The following is a 23,344-nucleotide window of genomic DNA, read 5'->3' as shown; positions in this document are numbered from 1 at the left end:
TATGTTAACCATTGTGATGAAATTGTGTCAAACGGTCTATAAAGTCAGTTTATGGTGCCCCATGATCACATTAATGTACACAGCTATGATTTAATAATAATAATAATAAATACTTAAGTGAGAAAAAAAAAGAAAAGAAAGGTCAGGGACACATAGTCAGGCAGAAACCTGTCGCAGGGGTCCTCAAACTGCAGCCTGCGGGCCACATGAGGTGGTGTGATTGTAATTTGTTCCCGTTTTGTTTTTTTACTTCTAAATAAGATAAGTGCAGTGTGCATAGGAATTTTTTCATAATTTTTTTTTTTTAAACTATAGTCTGGCCCTTCAACAGTCTGAGGGACAGTGAACTGGCCCCCTGTTTAAAAAGTCTGAGGATCCCTGGGTGCTTTCTAGAAAGATTATGTAACTGATCCACCATTGAACAACTTTCAATGGCCCCTATGTAGTCTTCTCACTTAACTACTTGAACTCTGAGTTGTTCATTAAATATGACATAGATGTTCAGTGTTTGAAAAAAATACTTCCCTTAATAATATTATTAAGAGATCCCATTTATGAATATCCCTGTGATACTGCAACTGGCTACCAACTAAAAAAATTTTAATGACCTTTATAAAATCTTTTCCCTTAACTAACTAGTTGAGGAATGGTAGTTCTTGTTCCTTATGTTGACCAGCTTTGTATGTTGACCAGTTTGGTATAGTCCCTTGGGTAGTCAACTTACAGAGGTTCTACTATTTATAAAAACGCTCAAGATCACTAATCATCGGGGAAATGCAAATTAAAACCACAATGAGCTCTCACCTTACTCCAGTCAAAATAGCCATTATTAAAAAATTCAAAAAATAAGAGATGCGTGGATGCATGCTTATAGGCTATTGGTGGGCTTACAAATTAGTAAAATCTCTATGGAAAACAGTATGGAGATTCTGCAAAGAAATAGGTACAAACTTAGCATTTGATCAAGCAATCTCACTGTTCAGTAGCTATCCAAAGGTAATCATTTTATCAAAAAGACACTTACACTTGAATGTTTATTATAGCACAGTTTACAGTTGCAAAGATGTAGAATTAACTTAAGTGCCTATAACTTCGCAAGTAGATAAGGTAAATGTGGTATATATATACCATAGAGTATACTCCTCTATAAAAAGGAATGAAATGTCTTTTGTATATATAGAACAAGACACCGTTATCCTAAGCAAAGTATCATGGGAATGGGCAAAACAAACACTGCATGTGCTCTGATAATTGGGAGCAAAATGATGGGCAGACACTGGCACAAAGGTAGGTAAAGAACATTGGAAACCAGGAAGTGGGGTCAAGGTGGGAGAGAGTGAGGGATAAAAACTTACCTATCAAGGACAATGAACACTATTCTGGTGATGGACACATTAAAAGCCCAGACTTAAGCCTTATATAAGGTATTCATGTAACAAAAATATTTGAATACCTCAAAATACCTCTGAGTATTTTGACATTTACAGTAAAAAGCTACAAAGTTCAGTGATGTTTAATTCAAAAGTTCATTTTTCTAATGGTAGAATTTCAGGTACTACTATTGCTTATGTTGCAAAAACCTTGTGAGTGTGGGAGATCCTTCCGGGCTCTAAAATACATTCTGAAAAGTTGACTTGGATTTGTAAAGTAAAAGCTTTGTTAACTGACCTTCACTTATGTGAGCCCCTCTTCCATCTACAAACACAATGAATTTGACCACAGCATGAAAAATACTGTGGCCAATAGCCTACTCTCTTATAACCTGCTGAATTTCTCTCACCACCAGAATTGTATGTTTCCCAACAGAATGTGGTATTTGTCTCTAAACTTGATTATTCTAGTTCTATTTGTTGTTTCAATTACATAAAAAATTAATTATGTATTCCAATAAATATAAATATGAATTATACTTCTTCTGTGATAGTTAATGCCAAAGATTTTTGAAGAATCAATAAATATGACTTTCTAAGAAAAGAAAAATTGCTGCAAATTTAGCTGGGGGTAAGATAACTTGTGAAAGGCTTGGAAGAAAAGCCAAAAAATCTAGAGGTCTGATGCAGTTAGATTTCATCACAAACTTTTTATCCACTAAAAAAAACCCTAAAACTGTATTTTATGGAAAGTGATATTTATACATGAAAAATGGCATGGACCTTTAGTCATAGACCTATTCAAGTAAAGATTGTGGCCTTATACCAAAGGGTTAATGAATAAATGTTTATACATTTTAAGTTTAAATGTTTATGGTGCTTTTTTTCATTATTCCTCACGTGGCCCAACTTTTTCAATTAATGTACCAATTATGTATTCTCAGTGTAAATGGGGAAAAAAACCTGCTTGATTTTTCTGTGTTATTATGATGGATAATGACATCTTAAGGGATTTCTCCGTTGCATCAGAGGCGGCTGAGAGCACATTGATTGAGACTTACTTCATTCTCTTTCCATTTTAGTCTAAGTAATAAAAGTTCCCCTAATACTAAATGGGATAACTTTTGTCCCTGACAGCCAGAATTAGACAAAATTGGGTGCAAAACTAGATTTTAACTTTCTCATTGGAATTTCTCCATTGTAAATTAGTTTCAGGCTTTGTCTTTTATGGATAGTGACCATGACTTGAGCATCCAGTCAATGCAGTGTGACCTTTATTTTTTCCCAAGACTGATAAAGAAAAATTAAGTCACTTTAAAGTAAGTAGCACCAATAAAATACTTACCTGTAAAAACACTTTAATATGAAAATATTGTGGCAGATGTTTTAGTGTTTATTGAAAGCATTAGATTGTCATTTAAGTGGACTTATAGTTGAATTCTTCCCAAACTAGAGCAGTTCTTACTATGTAAAAGCTGCCATAAATTGTTATTATTTTTAAGAATTGTCTCAATTTACTTTAGTTAGCTTCTTTTGATTTTAAATATTAGACTCCAGGCACTTAAAATACAGAGATTGTAATTAAATAGGTAGGTTGTAGGAACAATCCAAAAATAGGGCCCCAGAGCACTTAGAACCAACTCTAGAGATCAGCTACTCTAAAGAGCCACTCTGTATTTACACAGCCTGTGTTTAAATCCTGAATCTGTGTTTTATTGGTGTAATAGTAGACAAGTTAATCTTTTTTAAAATTTTGGATTAATATAATGATCCATGCAATTAAGTTACTTTGTTAGGGAAAGTCTGGCTTGAATTTGAGTCCTTCATTGTATCTTTTAGGTGGGGGCTTACTGAGCCCACACCCCATTCTTCAATTTAGTTGTGTTTTTCCTCTCATATGCGCCTGTAGTTGTCCATCTACTAGTTTCAAATTAGTATTAAGTACAGGTTTTTTATTCTTGAGATACTTTACTAAGGGGAGAATGTTCTTCAACTCCATCCAGGTAAATACAGAAGATGTAAAGTCTCCATATTTTTTATGGCTGAATAGTATTCCATGGTATACATATACTACAGTTTATAAACCCATTCATGAGTTGATGGGCACTTGGGTTAATTTCAACATCTGGGCAATTGTGAATTTAGCTGCTATAAACATTCAAGTTCAAATGTTCTTATGGTAAATGATTTTTTTCTTCTGAGTAGATACCTAGTAATGGAATTATGGGGTCAAATGGAATGTCTACTCTTTGAGGATTCTCCATACTTCTTTCTGAAGTATATTAGTTTGCAATTCCACCAAAAGTGTATAAGTATTCCTTTCTCTCTGCAACCTCTCCAACATCTGCAGCTTGGGGACTTTGCAATGTGGGCTATTCTCATTGGTGATATTTTAGGGTAGTTTTGATTTATATTTCTCTGATTCTTAGGGTTGTTTTTTGGCCATTCTTCTGTCTTCTTGGGCGAAGGTTCTGTTCATTTCTCTTGCCCAGGTATTAGTTGGGTTGTTTGCTCTTTTCTTATTGATTTGAATTCTCTGTAGATTCTAGTTATTAGCTCTTTGTCAGGTTCATAACTTGGAGTATCTTCTTCCATTCTGAAGTTGTCTATTTGCTTTGTTTATTATGTCCTTAGCCATGCACAAGTTTTTAAGCTTGGTCACGTCCCATTTGTTTATTTTTGACACTCCTGCAATCACCAATTTTGATATCTTCATCTATAAGATTAGACTTATAATAGCATCTATAATTTAGGGTCTTTGTGATTAAATAAGGGATGCAGATAATCACTTATCTCAGTGTCTTACACTTAGCAAGTTTTAAAAAGATCACCAAATTGTGCCCAACTGATAATACTTTTAAGGACAAAGCTCAAAAATATTCATAGGAATACAAATGTATTTATCACCAAAGGAAAATTCACAGTATCTTCTGCCCAATCAAAAATGCTCAGGCAGGCGGGACTGCAAACTAGTTCAACCTTTCTGGAAGGAAGTATGGAGAAACCTCAAAGCACTCAAGCTAGACCTCCCATTTGATCCTGCATTCCCATTACTGGGCATCTACCCAGAAGGAAAAAAATCCTTTTATCATAAGGACACTTGTACTAGACTGTTTATTGCAGCTCAATTTACAATCGCCAAAATGTGGAAACAGCCTAAATGCCCACCAACCCAGGAATGGATTAACAAGCTGTGGTATATGTATACCATGGAATACTATTCAGCTATTAAAAAAAATGGAGACTTTACATCCTTCGTATTATCCTGGATGGACGTGGAAGACATTATTCTTAGTAAAGCATCACAAGAATGGAGAAGCATGAATCCTATGTACTCAATTTTGATATGAGGACAATTAATTACAATTAAGGTTATGGCGGGGGAGGAAAAGCAGAAAGAGCGACGGAAGGAGGGGGTTGGGTCCTTGGTTGTGTCACACTTTATGGGGGCAAGACATGATTGCAAGAGGGACTTTACCCAACAATTGCAATCAGTGTAACCTGGCTTATTGTACCCTCAATGAATCCCCAACAATAAAAACAAAACAAACAAAAAAAATAAATAAAAAATAAAAAAGACCTTTGTTACTGTCAGAAAAATTAAAGAATCAAATTGCAGCAAAAAAAAAAAAAAATGCTCAGGCATTTAAAGAACCAGAAAAATGCAACCTATAATGATAAAAATCAGTAAGTTGAAACTCAGAATGACAAAGATATAGAATTAGTATATAAAAATATTAAATCAGTTGTTATAACTGTATTCTGTATGTTTAAGAAAGAAGAAAGATTAAGCATGTTTGATGCAGACATGAAAGATGGGGAACAAAAGATGCAAACTCAATTCATAGAAATAAAAACTAACTTTTCCAAGCTGAAAAATCGCTTGTCAAGGTTTATGGCAGATTAGACATTCAAGAAAAGTTTTATCAACTTGAAAATATAGCAAGGAAAACTATCTAAAATGAAATTTAAAAAAAAACTAAAATAAAATAGATAAATAAAATATGGGACAATTTGCAAGCAAATAAAGTTGAAAAGAGGGAAGGGTGCAGAAAAAATATTTAGAGAAATATTGACTTTTTTTGCAAATTTGATGAACACACAGAATCAAAATGTCCCACAAATTTCAAACACAGTACATATGAAAAAACATACTAATACATACTATAATCAAATTAAAAACAGTGATAAGGAAAATCTTAGAGAAAAATATATACCATACAGAGGGATAAAGGCAATTATTACAGTACATTTATCATCAGCAACAATGCAAGTTAGGAGACATATCTTTAGAATACTGAAAGAAGTATTATCAACTCATTTTTTTTTTCTTTTTGAGACAGAATCTCATGCTTTCACCCTGGGTAGAGTACAATGGTATCATCATAGCTCACAGCAACCTCCAACTCTTGGGCTCAAGACATCCTCTTGCCTCAATTTTTCTTTTTCTTTCTTTCTTTTTTTTTTTTTTTGTAGAGATGGGGGTCTCATTCTTGCTCAGAATGGTCTCAAACTCCTGAGCTCAAGCAATCCAACCGCCTCAACCTCCCAAAGTGCTGGGATTACAGGCCTGAGCCACCGTGCCTGGCTATCAACTTATTCTTGAAATCTTTTTACCTAGCAAAAATATCTTTCAAAAGTGAAAATAGACTTTTTCAAATACACAAAACTTAAGGGAATTCATTACCAGTTGATCTGAAGTACAATAAATGTTATTTTGTTGTTGTTGTTGCAGTTTTGGCCAGGGCCGGGCTTGAACCCACCACCCCCAGTATATGGGGCTGGCGCCCTACTCCTTGAGCCACAAGCACTGCCCTGAAGTACAATAAATGCTAAAGGATTTACATTTAAAGCATGTAAATTTAAGCTGAAGAATAAAGAATAATGATAGTAGTACAGAATCTCGAATCTACACAAAAGATCAGAGAGTTCTACACATTTTAACTACATGGATAAACATGAAGATAACTTTTGTTATTTTGATCTTTTAAAAAATAATTGCCCATTAAAAAGGAAAAATAATAACAATGTATACAATATATATAAAATTCATAGCCCAAGGCCAGAAAGGAAGAAATAGAAATAGACTGTTTTAAGGTACTATACTATATCAAAGTGATATATAATTTGGATGTAGACTATAATAAATGAAAGATATGATATTTATTATAAACCCTTATTAATCACCCTTTCTCACTGGGGAAATATAATAAAGGTTTTTTTTTTTTAAATAACTTTCTTGATGAAAAGTCAGGATATTTGTCAAAATTTAAACTGAATTCTTCAGGAAACTTTAAGAACATTTATCAGAATTTAAACCAGATGTATATTTTGACCCACATTTTGAACTTTCAGAAATCCTAAGAGACTCATGATATGAATACCTTTTAATACAGTGATTCTTTTTCCAGGCATCTAACCTAAAGAAGAAATTAAACAAGTATCCAGACATGTGGAGAAGAATTCCCATTACAATAGTATTTGTAAAAGCAAAACGGAATTTGGAAACAAGTTAATTGACATTCAAAATTATTAAAATAAATTCTGATATAGTCATCAATGGGGATTTCACACAAACATTACAATTAAGATATATAACTATATTTAGATATAGTTAAATACAATAGTAGAAAAAATTCACACTATATTGCTAGGTAAAGAAAAAGTTTAAATACTATGTATAAAAAATTTTCTCCTAATTTTGGTAAAAAACAAAATTAAATAAAACTGATGTACATATATATGGGCAGGCCCTGAAAAATATCTAGAAGGATGTATAGAAAGGTTTTCAAGGTTTTCATGGTGATACTTTGGCTAGTAGAATTTCTAGATTCTTTCTGATATTTGTTTATTGTTGAAGGAGCATGCATTAATTTTACAATAAGTTTTGAACTAGCAAAACTATCTCTCTTTGTGAAAAATACCTAAGAAGCTTGTATCACTAATAATGTATTTTAATGTCTCCTGTATTTTTCCATCAGAAATTTCTTCCAATTATGGACTGTTTCATATTGATGAGAAAGGAAATTTTTTTTTTAAATCATTGGCTTTTATTTTTCTTTCATCATATTCCAGAACTCATTTATGCTTAATGTATTTTTATTTCTCAGAGAATTAGGTATTGTTCTGAAGTTATAACTTTATTATCAGACTAATTTGCAAACTGGATTTTATTTTACATTTTCCTATTTAAGTGGTTTTCAGTACATCGAAATAACTAATCCTCATGGCATTACTTTTGGCATATGTGAGTTTAAGTTCTGAATCAGAGGTGAGCCACCATCCTGTCAACAAATGGTCAGATCACCACCCTGCCAGTCGTTCTGTGTCACATGGGGATCCTGTTTTCTAACAACCATCTTCAGTAAGAGCCAAATTGTTGTGCTAGGGCATAGTCCAGCTGGCATACAGGTTATACAGGTTCTCTGTTAGCGTGAATCAATCCAAACAGTCTGATGGGATCGTCATGAATATTCTCCTCTACCTCCTGGTTTCCTGGAGAGAAATCGTCTACTGAAGTGGCCTTAGACATGCTGGCATCCATTGCATACGGCTGTGTATCTTCACTCTTGTCTGGCAAGGGAGTATTCTGTTTCCTAGGCTTTCTGCGCTTCCCCTTAAAGCTGTGATCAAGAGAGGCGTAGAACATCTGTGTTTCAGCAGTTGCCTGAAAGAAAGACATGTTAATTTTTCATTATTTGCCTGTTTTAGAACTTTGGTTTCTGGAAATGTCTATGGACTATGAGAAATAAGAAACTTTTTTTCTGGGCTTTCAGTTACAACGTTTTGTGAAATTTCTCAATTAGGATGACAGAACAAAAAATCATAGTCAACTCATGACTGTTGAGTTGGAAAAAAAAATGCTTCCATGAAACTTTTCCTGGAGTTTTCTTTCTTTCTTGTACTCAGAAAGTACTTGAATGTTTTGGATTGACTCTTGCTTACTACTACATCTATCTCAGGTAGCTCTTGTCCAAGTTGCTCTCACCAAATAACAATACTTCACTTTGTTAAAGTGGAATAGGTATGATAGGAAGGAATTTAACAAATCTCAAGACCTACTTTGGATAAGCTTAACAACTCATTTAATGAAACCCACAGAAGTCCCTAATTTTTCTGTATGTTTAAGATTTAGAAGTATAAAATAGCAGTGTACATTTAGATGACTGGTATCTGCCAATTTTCCATTTTTTGCCTGCTATTATTTCCTTTTTGTCTGCCTGTTCCTAGATCCCCTTTTGAGCTCAATTTAGGTTGGCCTTGGAGATGCCTATTCATGCCCCAGAGGATCTAGTAGTCTTCTCTGGACTAAAGCTGGGTCAATACTAGGATGAGAAGGATAGGAGACTAGGGTAACATGAAGAAGACATAGGCTAAAGGCATGCCTTGAATTTTGTGTTAGAAAGCCTAGGACTGAATCTCACCTCTGCCATATACTGATCGAAAGACCTGGGCAGTTTTTAAAACTATTTTGAGCCTTACTTTTCTTGCCTAGAAAATGAAAGTGGTAATATCTACCTCACACTTTTGATATAAGTAGTAAACAGAGGTAATTATATAGAAGCTATAACTACCATCCAAAAGTTAGGGGGTATTATAATTATTAGAAGTTGTAGCTAAAATATTAGGTTTTTTTCAGTTTTAGGCCAGGGCTGGGCTTGAACCCGCCACCTCCGGCACATGGGGCCGGTGCCCTACCCCTTTGAGCCACAGGCGCTGCCCGATCTAGCTAAAATATTAGGGCAGCAATTAAATTAATTAAATATTTCTGTGTTAAGAGTTTACATGTAAAACTGGCCAAAATTATATCAATTTGTGGGTGCAGAGGTGAGGATATAATGTTTGGTTTAACAAAACCCAGACTGCATGGGTAAGAGCATCCTCCTATTGGTACTCATTTTCATGCTAAGAGTGGAATGTTATCTATTCTCTATCAGGCAGAAAAGATGGTTCTATTTGCAGTCTTTAGAGTTTCTTTGTATGACTTTTTATTCTTAAAATCATCATTTCTGCAAAATTGCAATAACCGCCTAACTGGTATCATTGCTCAGTCTCTTCCCTCGGTCATATATCCCATGTGTTGTCTTCAAATTATCTTCCCAAGGCATAACTTTCATGTTTCATCATCCTATTATCCCAAATCTTAGTCTACAGTCTGAATTTCCTATTCTGCCCTTCAAGGTTTTCCATATTTGACACTACTGTTTCCAACTGTGACCCCCTCTACTGCCGCACATAAGGGTCCCAGGCCAGTTGGAAAATTCATTGCTTCCTGTATAGACCTGGTACTTTTATCTGCTTTGCTTTTGCCCAGATAGGAAAGATGTGGATGACGTTTGAAAGGTACTCAGTAACACAGAAACGTAGATATCTTTTTGTCTGACCAGAACTTTGTTCCATCTCTCTTCCTTTGATAAATTCTCCCCTTTCCCTCTGGGAAATTCTATCTGGTTCCAGAGAGGTTGCCAATTTTCTGTACCCCAAACACACCACAAGACTAAGCAGGTAACGTAAATTTGACAGTTCATTGGTTGCCACCTATCCCTCTTCTAACAGAGGGTGGTACAGGAATGGACATGTGATTTCAGCAAAGACCATGAGAGGTGTATATTGTTCATAAAGATAGAAAAGGGGCCTTTCCCTAAAGTTGAAAGGGAAAAAATTGGGGGAGTCCAGTGTCTTGCCCAGCCTCCGTGGAAGAGTCTGTTGATGATAGAAGAAAATGAAGTTAGTAACTTCATGAGGGTAAGTGGAGGGTGCCTCTGTCTTCAGTCATCTCAAAACAAAATACACTCTTGGATTTCCCAGTTATATGAAGCAATATTTTCCCATTTGTGCTAAAGTTGTTTGAATTTGATTTTTGCACTTGCAACCAAAAGCATCTAAACAATGCATGTCTGGTCAACACTTGGTCAGTGTTATTAAGTGCTGCGGAGTTCAAAGAGTATGAGCCCTGAGAAGGAATTGCACACTGTAAATTGTAATAGTCACGTGAGGCTTCCACAGTGCTGTTTCAGTTGAGTGAGTGCATAGGAGGAAGACACATAGCCAGGGCTAAAGAAATGTGGACGTATAGAAAGAAATGGAGACAACAGAGGAAGGTGAGAACCAGTTTAGAAATTAGAGGGGAAACAGGACGAAATAAGGTTTAGGTTTTGTTTTTAAATATTGGGGAGATTTATGCTTATTGCTAGGCAAATAGTAATGATCTATTAAAGATGGTTCTCTTTCTGCTGCCTACAGAGGTGACAGCCACCCTCTACTCACCATCATGCCTGTCCTCACACCCCCTTGTGAAGGCTAAGATTGTTAAAAGGAAGATAAAGAAGTTTATCCGGCACCAGTCAGGCTAATATGTCAAAATTAAGTATCACTGGGGGAACCCTGAGGTATTGACGACAGAGCTCATATGAGATTCAAGATCTAGATCTTGATGCCCAACAGCAGTTATGGGCACAACAGGAGCATGACACACATGCCACCCAGTGGCTTCCAAAAGTTCTTGGGCCTCATGTCAAGGAGCTGGAAGTGCTACTGATATGCAACAAATTGTACTGTGCAGAGATTTCTCAAATTATTGCTCTTCAAGAACTGCAAAGCCATGGTAGAAAGAGCAGCCCAGCTGGCCACCAGAGGCACCCATCCCAATGCCAGAATGCACAGGGAAGAAAATGAAGAGACAGCTCTATGTGCACATTTTAGTTGTGTTTAACTAAAACCATAAAAACTGCCAAAAAAGGAAAATGGAGAAATACAAAGTTGCAAGATCATGAAAGAATTAGGAAAAATAGTCAAGAGCCTGAGGAAGAATGTTGGCTTTGGAAAGGAAAGAGGAAGCATCTGATGGAGGGAAGGGAGAGATTAATTAAAGGTTTGGATATGAAGAGAGGTAACTCATACTTGTCGCCCTCAAATTTTATAGGATATTGGAACTATTGTGACTTCACTTTTAGGTTTCCTGATTAATTCTTCATAATTAATAGTAGACTAGAATACTAAAATTATAGTTTAGGACTAGTAGACTAGTATAGACTAATATAGGACTAGTAGACTAGGATACTAAAATTATAGTTTGTGAAAGGTACACATCATTATAGAAGGACAAGGAGCTTATTTACATTTTTTCCCACAAATACTTTATCAAGCTTTACACATATTGCACTTCCGTGACCAACCAAAGTAAAGTATTATAGCAGAAAACTGGATAATGTTTTTTCATGATAATGATTGTTCTAATAAAATGAAATTAAGCAAATATAAAGAGATTACTTCTAATGTGTGAAATTAAATTTATGAGAAGAGTATAATAGAATACAGACTCATTTTCTTTAAAGTGCTCTAAAGATAGCATTTATAAAAGAGCAGACTTTTAAAGTCTTTGCATAATTTCTGTGTGAGTGGAAGCCAGATGCAGCTCAAATAAAGCTGGCCTGTACAATTCTATATATTAAATAGTAACTTCTGCTCAAAATCTGAAGTACTTTTATAACTAAAGTTCTGTGAATCTCTGCATTTCAAATGGTATGGTTATATTTTAACCTCTTTTGGGACCTTTTCTTTTCTAGATTTAGCAGATTATATCATGGTTTTCCTACCTTTATCTAAAAATATATTTTATAATTAATGGAAAAATCAGAAGAACGATTTGATGATTATGTCTTTTCTTTCTTTTTTTTTGAGACAGAGTCTCATTGTGTTGCCCTCGGTAGAGTGGACAGCTCAAAGCAACCTCCAACTCTTGGGCTTAAGCGATTCTCTTGTTTCAGTCTCCCAAGTAGCTGGGACTACAGGTGCCCACCAGAACACCCAGCTATTTTTTTGTTGCAGTTGTCCTTGTTGTTTAGCTGGCCCAGGCGGGTTCAAACCCACCACCTTTGGTGCATGTGGCCAGCACTGTAACCACTGTGCTACAGGCACCAAGCCTGACTATGTCTTTTCTAAACCTTCCCACATCTTGGTTTCTTAATACAAATTTCAAAGGCAGTCATATAAAAAAAAAAATTCTCCCTTATTGTAAAGTTTCCAGGATGTGACCCATTTTAGGGAAAAGAATGTTTACTTAGAAAACATTCTTAGCCGGGCGTTGCGGCGGGCGACTGTAGTCCCAGCTACTCGGGAGGCTGAGGCAAGAGAATTGCTTAAGCCCAGGAGTTGGAGGTTGCTGTGAGCTGTGTGAGGCCACGGCACTCTACCGAGGATCATAAAGTGAGACTCTGTCTCTACAAAAAAAAAAAAAAAAAAGAAAACATTCTAAGTTTGGGTTCTATGTACTTAATACTGGAGTGCTCTAGGGCAAGTTTTCAACCTTTGAGAGCATTTGTAGAATGGGAATGATAATGATGCCTCCCTGATAGGAATCTAAGGAGATATTGCATATAAAGCAGGTAATACAAGGCCTAACACATATAATTGCTTAGGAAATGCTAGCCCTATTATGATTTCTAGGCAAGAGAAAGAAAGAATATAATTTAAGGGAAATGGTCTGGAGGTGGGGAGAAGAAAGAAGACTGTTTTAACTAAAATTTGTACACTTCAGGAGCATGTACACTAAGACTTTTGAATGGCTTTTAATGAAGTTAGTGCTGTATCTGAGGATATTGAACTGATTGTGGTAGAAAAAGTAGAAAGGACATATTTTTTCTTGGGCTTTTATGTTCCTGCTTAGATTTTTGTCCTTATCCCCACATAAGCTGTGTGTCTATTTCACGATCTCTTGGCATAAGACTATAGCCACAGGATTTGTATTAAAATTTGTAGTCATTTGTCTTTTAAAATAGTGGTATGAAGTTTTATACCTAGCAAATTTATCTTCTAACTACCTCCCCCATGAATTCCTGGCCTCTAGGTCTTGTGAGCTTATATGTGTGCCAAATTTTATATTTATCTAAGACACATTTATTTCTTACCCTGAAAGTAAAAGCTTAATTGATTATTTAGGAATAATCCCACTTTTTCCTTCAAATCTATTGCCTTTGTGATTGTACAGAATTTTGACTCTGAGTTTGTTAGAGTTCTCTTTAATTGCCACTGAGTTTACCGTTAGAGCTCAGGTCCCAGAACTTGACACCTGGTTTAGACTGTAAGATTTCTAACAGGCTTCTTCATATGTGTATCAAAATGTACTGCTCTTCTGTTCTTGAAATATGCACATGTGCTTTACCCTAGGCTGAACTCAACTCTGTAAGACAAGAAACAAAACTCACCGGTGCAGGTCGGGTAGCTTCTTGCATCTCATTTACAGATCTCTCTGGTCGGGCTTTCATTTGTTCATAGCAATTTTCATCCATCGGTTCTGGGAGTTAAGAAGATTGCGATTTTGATTGTGATTTTAGAATGAAGTTGCAGGTGCAATTCAGTAGAATATTCTCCCTCATCTATTCTTTGCTAAATGACACAGAACATTTTGGTTTTACAGCTTTTCACACTGGGGTATCTGGTGTCAAAATCAAAATTAGTTCCTAAATTACTCGAATTTTTGGAAATTCACATTTCTGTTAATCTGCTATTTCAGAAAAAATGGGATTTTACTCTAGGAGAATTATGATGTCATAGTATCTTACGTGGCAGAATCTGAAACGTAACCATGTGTTTATTTTCTTATGATTTATATGGATGTTGGCTTTTATATGTGTTTATGGACAGAAAGAATGATACTTGGGATTTGCCCTTTCTTACCCCTAAAAGTTAAATCAGGATACTGGATTTCATTTTGTGAAATTTAAGTTAGAGATTATCGTTGTTTTGTTTCATTAATATAAACAATTGTTAACAAACGGTAGCTTTAACACCTTTTCTGCTGGTGTCTAGTCCTTCATTCTTTTAATATAAAAATATGATAAAATTATCAATATTTTTATGTCATTAAGGTCCCCCCCCACAAGGTTTGTAATTGAAATTCTTTTAGTCTTTGCATACTTGGTGGTATCTATGTCAATATTGATTGGGTAATTATGGATAGAAATCTGATACTAATTTAAAATTTAGTCTGCCCTTTTTCAAAAAAAGTGATTACCTTCTGAGTCGTGATTCTAATGAAACAAAGTATAGTTAGAAACTAACCAAACAGGTCTGAAATGGACTAAAATTTACCCTTTCACCAAACCAATATTTTTCTAAGAGCAATTTCACTTTATGTTGTGGGTTAGACAATGTTGGAACTCCTTAAATTAAAAGTCACCTAATTTAAAAAAAAAAATAAAGGAGATTGTGATTTTGTAATGGAAAGGGAAAAACTTCCAACATGAATGCAATATCTAATCCAAATAGGATTTAGCTGTAAATATGAAACTTCCAAGAATTACTTAAATACTCTTTTTTGGTGGAGACACGGAGAGGTGAGGAAACACAAACCATTACCTACAGATCAGAAGGTGAAGTCTTTTGTCTCATAACATGAATGATAAGATGTGAAAAGAAGTCCTTGGCCTAAGGACTAGATCATTAATTTTTAATGCTATCTCAGGACATAACAGTGTCAACAGTAGCTGCCATTGAGATGTTATAGAGAGCCCATGAGTTAAAGAATTGCCTCTATTCTCTGCTACTTAAGTATTTTGCAAATGGTGCATGTGGTATAAACACAGTACACATCCACTAATTATTATAATTTGTCCAGTGAGTAACAAATTTTACTTAAAACCCATTTATTTATTTTTGAGACAGGATCTCTTTCTGTCGCCCAAGCTAAAGTGCAGTGGTTCAATTATCTGAGGCTCACTACAGCCTCAAACTCTTGGGCTCAAACTGTCCTCCTGCCTCAGCCTCCTGATTAGCCAGTAGATCTACAGGCATGTGGCACCATGTCTGGCTAACTGTTTTGTAGAGACAGGGTCTTGTGATATTGCACATATTAGTCTCAAACTCCTGATCTCAAGTAATCCTCCTGCCTTTGCTTCCCAAAGTGCTAGGATTACAAATGTGAGCTATCACTTCCAGCGTACTTAAAGGCATTTAAACCCAATATCCTACTTTTGAAAAAGAGGGTTTAGATTATGATTTTCAATCTTATTATTATCAATCAGTGACAGGATATCTCAGCTCGACTGCCTCAGAGCCTGGGACTATACAGTGATGTTCCTTAGTATCTGAATCTTTTGCACAGTGTCCAGCAGCCAGCAGACCTGCACTCATTTTATCCTATGGGGACATGCTTATTAAATCATCCATGCTTTTCTTCCCCAGATATGCCCATTTTAAAGGGAGAAGGAAAAAAGGGGAAGTGACTCAGGATCCACAGAAATATGGATTATACAAGTTTGACCCCAGAGAGAAAAATATATACCAAATATAACATGAGCCTAATAATCATTCAATCCTTTCTGAAAAGCAACACAGAGGAAGGGTGTGTAAAAGTGATGCTCCATGGAAATCCATCAGTACATCAGAATCACGTGGGATGTCTGTTAAGTAGCAGATTCCTAAGCCCTTGTCTGGACTTACTAAATCAGAATCAGTGGAGTAATACCTGGGCTCATTTATGTGTGGAAATTGCAAATATGGTGGACTTTGAGGCACTATAATACACAGAATTCAAGTTCTCAAATATTACAGATGTGTGCCACAATTCTGCAAAGTGAAACAGGAAGGACAAAATTGTTTTGTTTTGTTTTGTTTTTTTTGAGATAGAATCTCACTATGTCATCATAGCTCACAGCAACCTCAAACTCTTGGGCTCAAGAGATCCTCTTGCTTCAGCCTTCCAAGTAGCTGGGACTCACAGCACCTGGATATTTTTTACAGCTGGGGTCTCTCTCTTGCTCAGGCTGATCTCAAACTCCTGAGCTCAGGAAATCCACCTACTTCAGCCTTCCAGAGTGCCATGATTACAGGCATGAGCCACCCACAACTGGCTTGAGGATTAATCATTTTTAATAGTATATTCCTAAAATATAGTTCCCGATTCCTTAGAGTACAGAAATCAGAGGATACTTTACAATGGAGGGAAAGACAAAATTAAATAAATTCTTAAATTCTTAAAATAAAATTAACATTTTCCTAACTTTAGAATTCCATACTCTTTTGATATACAGATATTCAGATAAATCTAGTATAATACATTACTGGATATCTCTGTGTTTGAAATTTAAAGATCAACAATAATCACCCCCTGAGTCTCCTCTGATGAACTGAATGAGTGCTTTGTGGGAAAGGGGGCTTCTCTCACCAGAACTATGGCAACAGACCAAGATTGTCTGTTTTGTAGAATGCTGGGTGTTTTGTTTTTATGGGGTTGGGATGGTACAAGAAAGAGAGGATGCCAGGAATTGAAAAGCACTTGTAATATAAGAACAAAACAGGTATAAAGCACTCAGCAACGGTTTAGCTCTTTCTCCTCTAACCTGAGATCCATCTAGCCTTAGGTTCTTTGCTTAAAACATGAAAAATCGAGAAAATGTGCAGTGTCTCAGATTATTCACCTTAGATTTGCTTTTGTACTCAAACCATTGTTTCTGTGGAACTTTTTTTGTCTAGAAATAGCTTTATTTCATAGAATTTTGTGCATGTCAAAATTCATGGTAAGAGTCTTCCTGTATTCTCATTACTAGTAGAGTGAAATGAAGGAAATAAGGAAAAACAGGATGTTGATTTACACTAACTACTGCAATACAATTTACAATATGCAGCTTTGGAAATATGGCCTCATTAATATACAAAATGTACTTGAATTTATGGTGACCACTAGGATATTTAAACATGATTTTGAGAAAGTACCGCTTAAAATGCTTTGTGGAATTAAGTGAAGTTTACTTAACTTATTTATAAATTTAATTTATGGAAAAATATAACTTACCTGAAGTTATATCATCTAAGTTACCATAAATTGGTGTGTCTTCCATATAATACTCATCAACTCTGTGATGAAAGAAAATAGTTTACTTTATTGGAGTCCACTTTACACATAGTTCCTAACTAAATTCTCAGCTAAATTCAATATTGAGTTAACTATTGCATGGTCTTGTTCAACCTCAATCAACCAAGGTAGATGCGTTCTTGTGCAAGTGAGTGAATATATATGTGTGCACGTGTGTGTGTATAAAAAGCTAATTTTTGGATCTTCTTTCAAATAATAGTAGTAGCAAATAGTACATCATGTGTGAAGTGCTACTTCAAGGATATTTCATAGTTTCATTTAATTTCCACCATTCCAACAGGCATGAACTTTATAATTCCTATTTTACAGAAAAGGAATCTGAGGCATAGAGAAGTTAGAGAAGTTGCTCAAGGTCATGAGCTGGGATCAGAATTTAGATTATCTGTTCTTTCAGCTGTGTCAATGCTCTGCCTCTACTCACCCAGACTATCACTTTGTACAGTTCTTTAAAACTCTTTACTAAGTAAATATGGCAGACTCAAGTTGGCAGATGCCAAAAAAATGACTCATCACTTAATACATCCAAATGCTGGACTGTGTGTTTTACAGACATTACATCAAAGGTGTAAGGAAATTCTGCAAAAAATAGTATTATTGCCCGGCTTATACAGAAGCCTAAAAATCAGATTATTTTTGCTTGGCATGTGTGTAATATCAGAAATAACTACCACATATGAAGCCAGTGTTCATTCCACCTTCAGGTCAATACCTGGAGATGCATATTTTTATTCCTATTTTTCATGTAAGGAATTTGTAGCTCATTAAATTGTCCAAAGACACACAGGGACAGGCAGTACTAGCACCGAAAGCGAGTTTGGTCCTAAAGTCCTATGCTCTGCCCACCTTGTGAGGAAGTCTTGTTGAGGGTGATAACATTTCAAAGACTTTAGGAAAACAGTCTAAGACTATACAGAGACCATAGTGTTGTCTCTGTTCTCACCCTCTTATCCCCCAGCCAAGAGAACTTACAAGAATACACAACTATTTGTTCTTGGTAGTTGATTAAATTTCCTTCCAGCCGCATGTGAGTAATGCTATTAAGACTGTGGTAGGCATACTACCATTGTCACCAGATTGTCATCCTACCAATGTCACCCTACTATTGATGATGGCCCTAGTGAACAGATTCATAGTGGCAGGCTGGGAACAGAGGAACGTATCAGGTAGTGAAAGTGGCATTTCATAAAGTCATGCCAATTGCTTTAACTTTGAGATGCATGTCATGACAGCTGAAGGGAATTGCATGAAAAGAAAAAAGAGATCTTATCTCAAGAAATAGCACCTGTATTACTTCCCATGCTTTTGAAAGTATGTAAATAGCAAGTTGGTGTTCTTAAAACAATAGTTCAAATAACTCCCGTATGAAATGGCTTGAAAAGCCCAGATGCTGGCATGCATTTCGCTTGTCTGATAACAAAGGGATCATCCATAACCTTTCTTCTCATCTGGTAATTCAATAAAGCTTAATCTTGGGATGCAGAGTAGGCCCGGCTTATAATTTTTCTCTAGCAATGCAGAGAATATAATAGCAGGAGGTGAAGAATTTTTAATAAGACAATCCATCCATTCTCTTAGCCTACATAGATAGCAGATACAACCTGCAAATGATAAATCATGTCCAAAAAATGAATGTTTTCCATTCCTTATGAATGAAAATAAGATGTGATTTATAATGCAGTACCCTGCCTCTATAGGCAGGTCTCAAATGATTAATTATCTCAAACAAAGTATTATTCAGGAGCACGGCCTAACAAACACATTTTTAAAATATATTTTTACCCAGCAATGCCCAATAACTCTAGCCAACTGCAAATATGTAAGAAACTTTAAGAACAAATATTTGGCCATGTTTTATGTGGAAAATTAATCATTTTTAAAAACACATTCATAATTGAGAGCATATCTGAGAGAGAATTGCACTTTTGAGTTTTAGGCCAGATCAAACTCTCCACTGAATGAAATGATCTTTTAACCAATAATTACTAATACTCCAAAACACCTTTTTTAAAGAACTAATATCTTTTACTATGGTCCAAGTTTTGTTCTTTTATTTATATTTTTCTAGTGTTTATTTAAATTTTTTTGTATTTTATTAGGACTTATCCTCATTGTTTATGATCTGAATCAATTTATATAACTAAATTTAATTCTTTAAAAGAAATCATTAGTTCTACCCGGATGACCTTGTACTTAAGTTCTCTAACTTGCAATTTTTTTCACTTATAAATTAAGAATATTAAAGTAGCTGATCTCTATGGTTCTTTTCAGCTCCCAAATTCGATGATGTATTAATAAATGTAGGGTTCCAACACCTATTTTTACAAAATTAAACGTCTCCATTTTAAGGGGCTGTAAAGTTGACAGACCCCTAAGCTTGCTCTTTCTTCAGACTATCAGAAGTTCATTTTGGTAATTATTAACTTGCTTTCTATAATAGGCATTTCTTTGAATAGGCAGAATATAAATTTGGGCTCAGCATATGACCATTACTTAAAACCATGAAAGAGGATGAAATTACTTATGGAATGAGATTAGAGAGAGGAGAAGTTTACTAGATTAGCCCTGGGTATTCTTATGTTTAAGGTTCAGGAACCAGCAAAGGACAAGTCAATGCTGGTAAGAAGTGGGAAACCAAAGGGGTGGGGGGCTCAGAGCCCAGAGAAGAGTTTCAGGTGGAGAATGTCAGATGCTGAAGATGGACTCAGAGAGATGAGACTGAGGTGTGACCAGGTGTAGTTCCTGGGTCACCTTGACAAGAACTAAGTCAGTGAATTAGTGAGGACAGAAGACTGAATAGAGTGGGTTTAAGAAAGAGGAGAAGAGGAAGAGAAGCCAGCAAATACAGACAGAATGGAAATGGATTTTTCAGGTTTTCTATAAGGGGGGCGGAGCAATGGCGAGGTAGCTTCAGGGCAATCTAGGATCAAGGGAGTTTTTTCTTTTTTTCTTTTTAAGGTACGGACAATACAGTCTGTTTTTAGGATGATGAGAATAAACACAAAAGGGATAGAAAAGTAATGATGCAGGAGAGAAAAAGGAAAGTTTTTGGAGCAATGTACTTTTGAGTATTTGTGTGCAATTACTATGTTTTTGCTTTCTTTGGCATAACCTGTGATATGGGTGTAGGTGTCTTCAACTTGGGATGGGAGGGCACCAGTGATAAGCCACAGATTCGGGGTGGGGGGACAGTGTAAACCACAGCAATGTTTTATGGGGCTGGAGGCTGATGAGTGAATCCAGTCACGTTTCCGATGATGGGGATGGTTCATGGATGCGTGGAGCCATGATATCTAACACTAAATTTTCATTCTCTCCATCGCTGTACAAGCTTCTCTCCAATATGCCCCTTTCTTTGTAAAGTGCGGTTAGTACAAGGAGCTTATATTGCCAGTGCTTTGGGACACTTTGCCAAAGTTTGAAAGGAAGGAGGACAGGGAAGAATCTGAGAGCAATGGCAGAGCTGTGGGTGACAGGGAGTCAGCCAAGAATAAGGCTTGTGGGACACATAACCCCTTCTGAGGGTTCCCAGAAATACTCAGCAAAGGGATCAGACTTCCTGCAGTTACAAAGGATTGGGGCTTGTGTCATGGTTATTTGCACATTAAAAAACATGAAGCTGGAAGACATAGAGACACGACTTGGTGACAGTGTGCCATGGTCATAGTGAGGGCTTCGCCTGCACCCTCATTCAGACATCTGAGATATCGGGGAAGGAGACCCAAGAGTTCTACTGTCACGAGGACGATCAGCCCTGAGAACAGGTAAGAGAACAGTTAAGATCAAGGCCTGCTCCACAGCACTGGCTACATTTAGTTCAGTATACTTAGTAAAGAAAAAAATGAAGAGGATCTCTGCCCTGCAGGGCTCCAGAAACCCAAGAAACTCTCAGAAGGTAGAAGAGTGGCTGAACTGAGATAACATTTTATGGTAAAAGCACCTCTAGTGCCACCCAGAAGCAGGTCATGAAAACTGCCACGAATGTGTCTGAAGTTTTTTGAGGGGGACTCTGAAAACTAAGGAGTCAGAATAAGCTTAAAATAATTGTAAACCTGAACCACTTTCCTGAATTAGGGAATGAACATTCTGGACTGGGCAGGAATTTTCTTAGACCTTAATAAAGCAAAATTTTTTTAATTAACTATACTCTGTAAATAAAGTATTACAATCTGGCTTTTTTCAGATGATAAAACTAAAGTTTATTAAGGCTCATTTTCCAAGACTCGAAATTTCATTGCAAGAGTTTGATTCAAATAGAACACTGTCTGGATCTCTAATCCATTATAGTCCCATTGCATTATCTACCTAACACAAATAAAATGATAGGAGTTGTGTAGAATTATGTTTTAAACGAAAAATAAAGTGGCCAAAGGGTCAATACCATAAAACGTGTCTGTAATTTGTCAGTTTTAGATGCTATGCTGTCCTTAAAGCGATCATGTTTCTGACCTTCTAATGCAGGAAGGGCAGGGATTTGGGGAAGCAGGAATTAAAAACCAGAGGAGGGATTCTGTTTCCTTCCTGCATAGTTTTCCTACTGCGTAGGGGCAGGGAGAAAATACAACAGAGAGTTGTATTTCTTCTCTAGTGAGTTAATTTCTTTTCTATTTAGCCACAAACCATTTTGTAGCTGAAGAGAGTCAGTAATTCCAGTTCCACGTAAGAAAGACAGACCTTATTTCTACTTGCTTTGTTTCAATGTTTTAAATTTTAATGGATGGAGGTAGATTTTTGGTTTTTTGTTTGTTCGCTAGAGCACCCAGGCCTCCTTCTGAAAGTGATTTGGGTTCCCAAACTATGTAATTGAGAGAAATAAGTAAGTTATGAAGTATAAATTTGTGGGTTAATATGCCAACCCATCTTACAGATAAAAGCTACACCATATATTCGAATTTTACCTAGATGAAGATTACAATCTATTACAATAGATTACTAAATCTTTGACATGTGTCTTTCCGTCTTTGTATCTCTATTATTGCAGGACAGTTCTCTGGGTAGCCTTGGACCAACCCAGTTCTTCTCCCTTTCTTGCTTGTAATAATTCTTAAGAATAACTCTATGAAAATATGCCAGAAATGCAACACCCTGGGATAAAGAGGAACTGGCTGGAACAGCCCAGGTTTTGTTCCAGTCCTCAAAGAAACAAATGCCTTGCCATGCTTTAGCCAAGCATGTCACATTGCCTCTGGGGTACAAAACCCAAGGTGGGCTACTTTCTGGGGTCCCTCAGCAGCAGCACGAGGGGGATACATGCAGATGAGATTCCATCCACCCTGGGATGAGCTTGGGGAACCAGATCGTAATGAATTACAGGCTTGTCATCATCCCTTGCTATTTATTTGTAAGTAGCAAATACACTTCATATAACTCACTGTGAGAGTGTTCTGTCTCGCCAGACTCAGGCAAGTAGAAAATGTGCAGCCCAAAACACAGTGTGCTGCAGTGTGCGCTGCTAGCCCTGATGGTCAGAGTAGTGATGACCCTTGCTAGCCTACAGGGAATAGGAGTCCTCCTAGGGATTGGTAGTCAGCAAACTTGTTTTGCAATTGTCTAGCATACTGCTTATTTGTTGAGGAAATATTTATTGAATGAACGAATGTTACAAAAGAAGCAGCCTCTTTTCTACCTTTTCCCTGAGGACTAAACGCCTTATTGCTTTGAAATGGGTATTTTACTAATTTTGCTTTTAACTTGTCCCATCCTGACCCCCAAACCACCAACCTAGTCTTTAGCTAAATGATCAATGAAAAGACTTGCTATCACATTGCATCTTAATTTCCCTGTAAAATGATGAGCATCAAATCAATCATCAGAGACTAGTTTCTACTACATGGTTAGATAAGACTTTCTGTCACATTTTTATAAAAGAAAGAAAAGTATCAAAGTATCACTTTTGATATGAACTTATGTCTTAAAAAATTGTCTCATTTTACAGAATCCAAGGTAAGAGTTGTCATAAAAACAAAGCATGTATGTGTCTGCCTGCAGCCCAAATCTTGAATCTTCCTGAGAAATTTTTCACATGGAAAATTTTTTTAAAAGACATTTTGGAGGGCGAAAAAGCTTGTAATCTTTTCCTACCCAGTGAGAAAGCTTTGTGTTTTTC

At 36.2% G+C, this 23,344-nt stretch overlaps 1 protein-coding gene across 1 annotated transcript in view; it reads right to left on the bottom strand.

Annotated features, from left to right (window-relative positions):
- Positions 1-7,222: 7,222 nt before the first annotated feature.
- The window catches only part of LOC128568068 (T-cell receptor-associated transmembrane adapter 1), a 34,805-nt gene continuing 18,683 nt past the window's right edge, over positions 7,223-23,344 (bottom strand). Inside the window, exons 4-6 of the mRNA XM_053565746.1 lie at positions 17,161-17,222; positions 13,574-13,662; positions 7,223-8,037 (exon numbers count right to left, since the gene is read on the bottom strand). Of these exons, the coding sequence (XP_053421721.1) occupies positions 7,783-8,037; positions 13,574-13,662; positions 17,161-17,222 (406 nt within the window). The 3' untranslated portion in view covers positions 7,223-7,782. The remainder of the gene's footprint in view (positions 8,038-13,573; positions 13,663-17,160; positions 17,223-23,344) is intronic.

Source organism: Nycticebus coucang, chromosome 16 (assembly GCF_027406575.1).
Source record: "Nycticebus coucang isolate mNycCou1 chromosome 16, mNycCou1.pri, whole genome shotgun sequence".
In the NCBI taxonomy this organism is placed as follows: domain Eukaryota; kingdom Metazoa; phylum Chordata; class Mammalia; order Primates; family Lorisidae; genus Nycticebus; species Nycticebus coucang.
The sequence above is the reverse complement of the archived record's forward strand: the minus strand, read 5'-3'. Positions and strand labels throughout refer to the sequence as shown.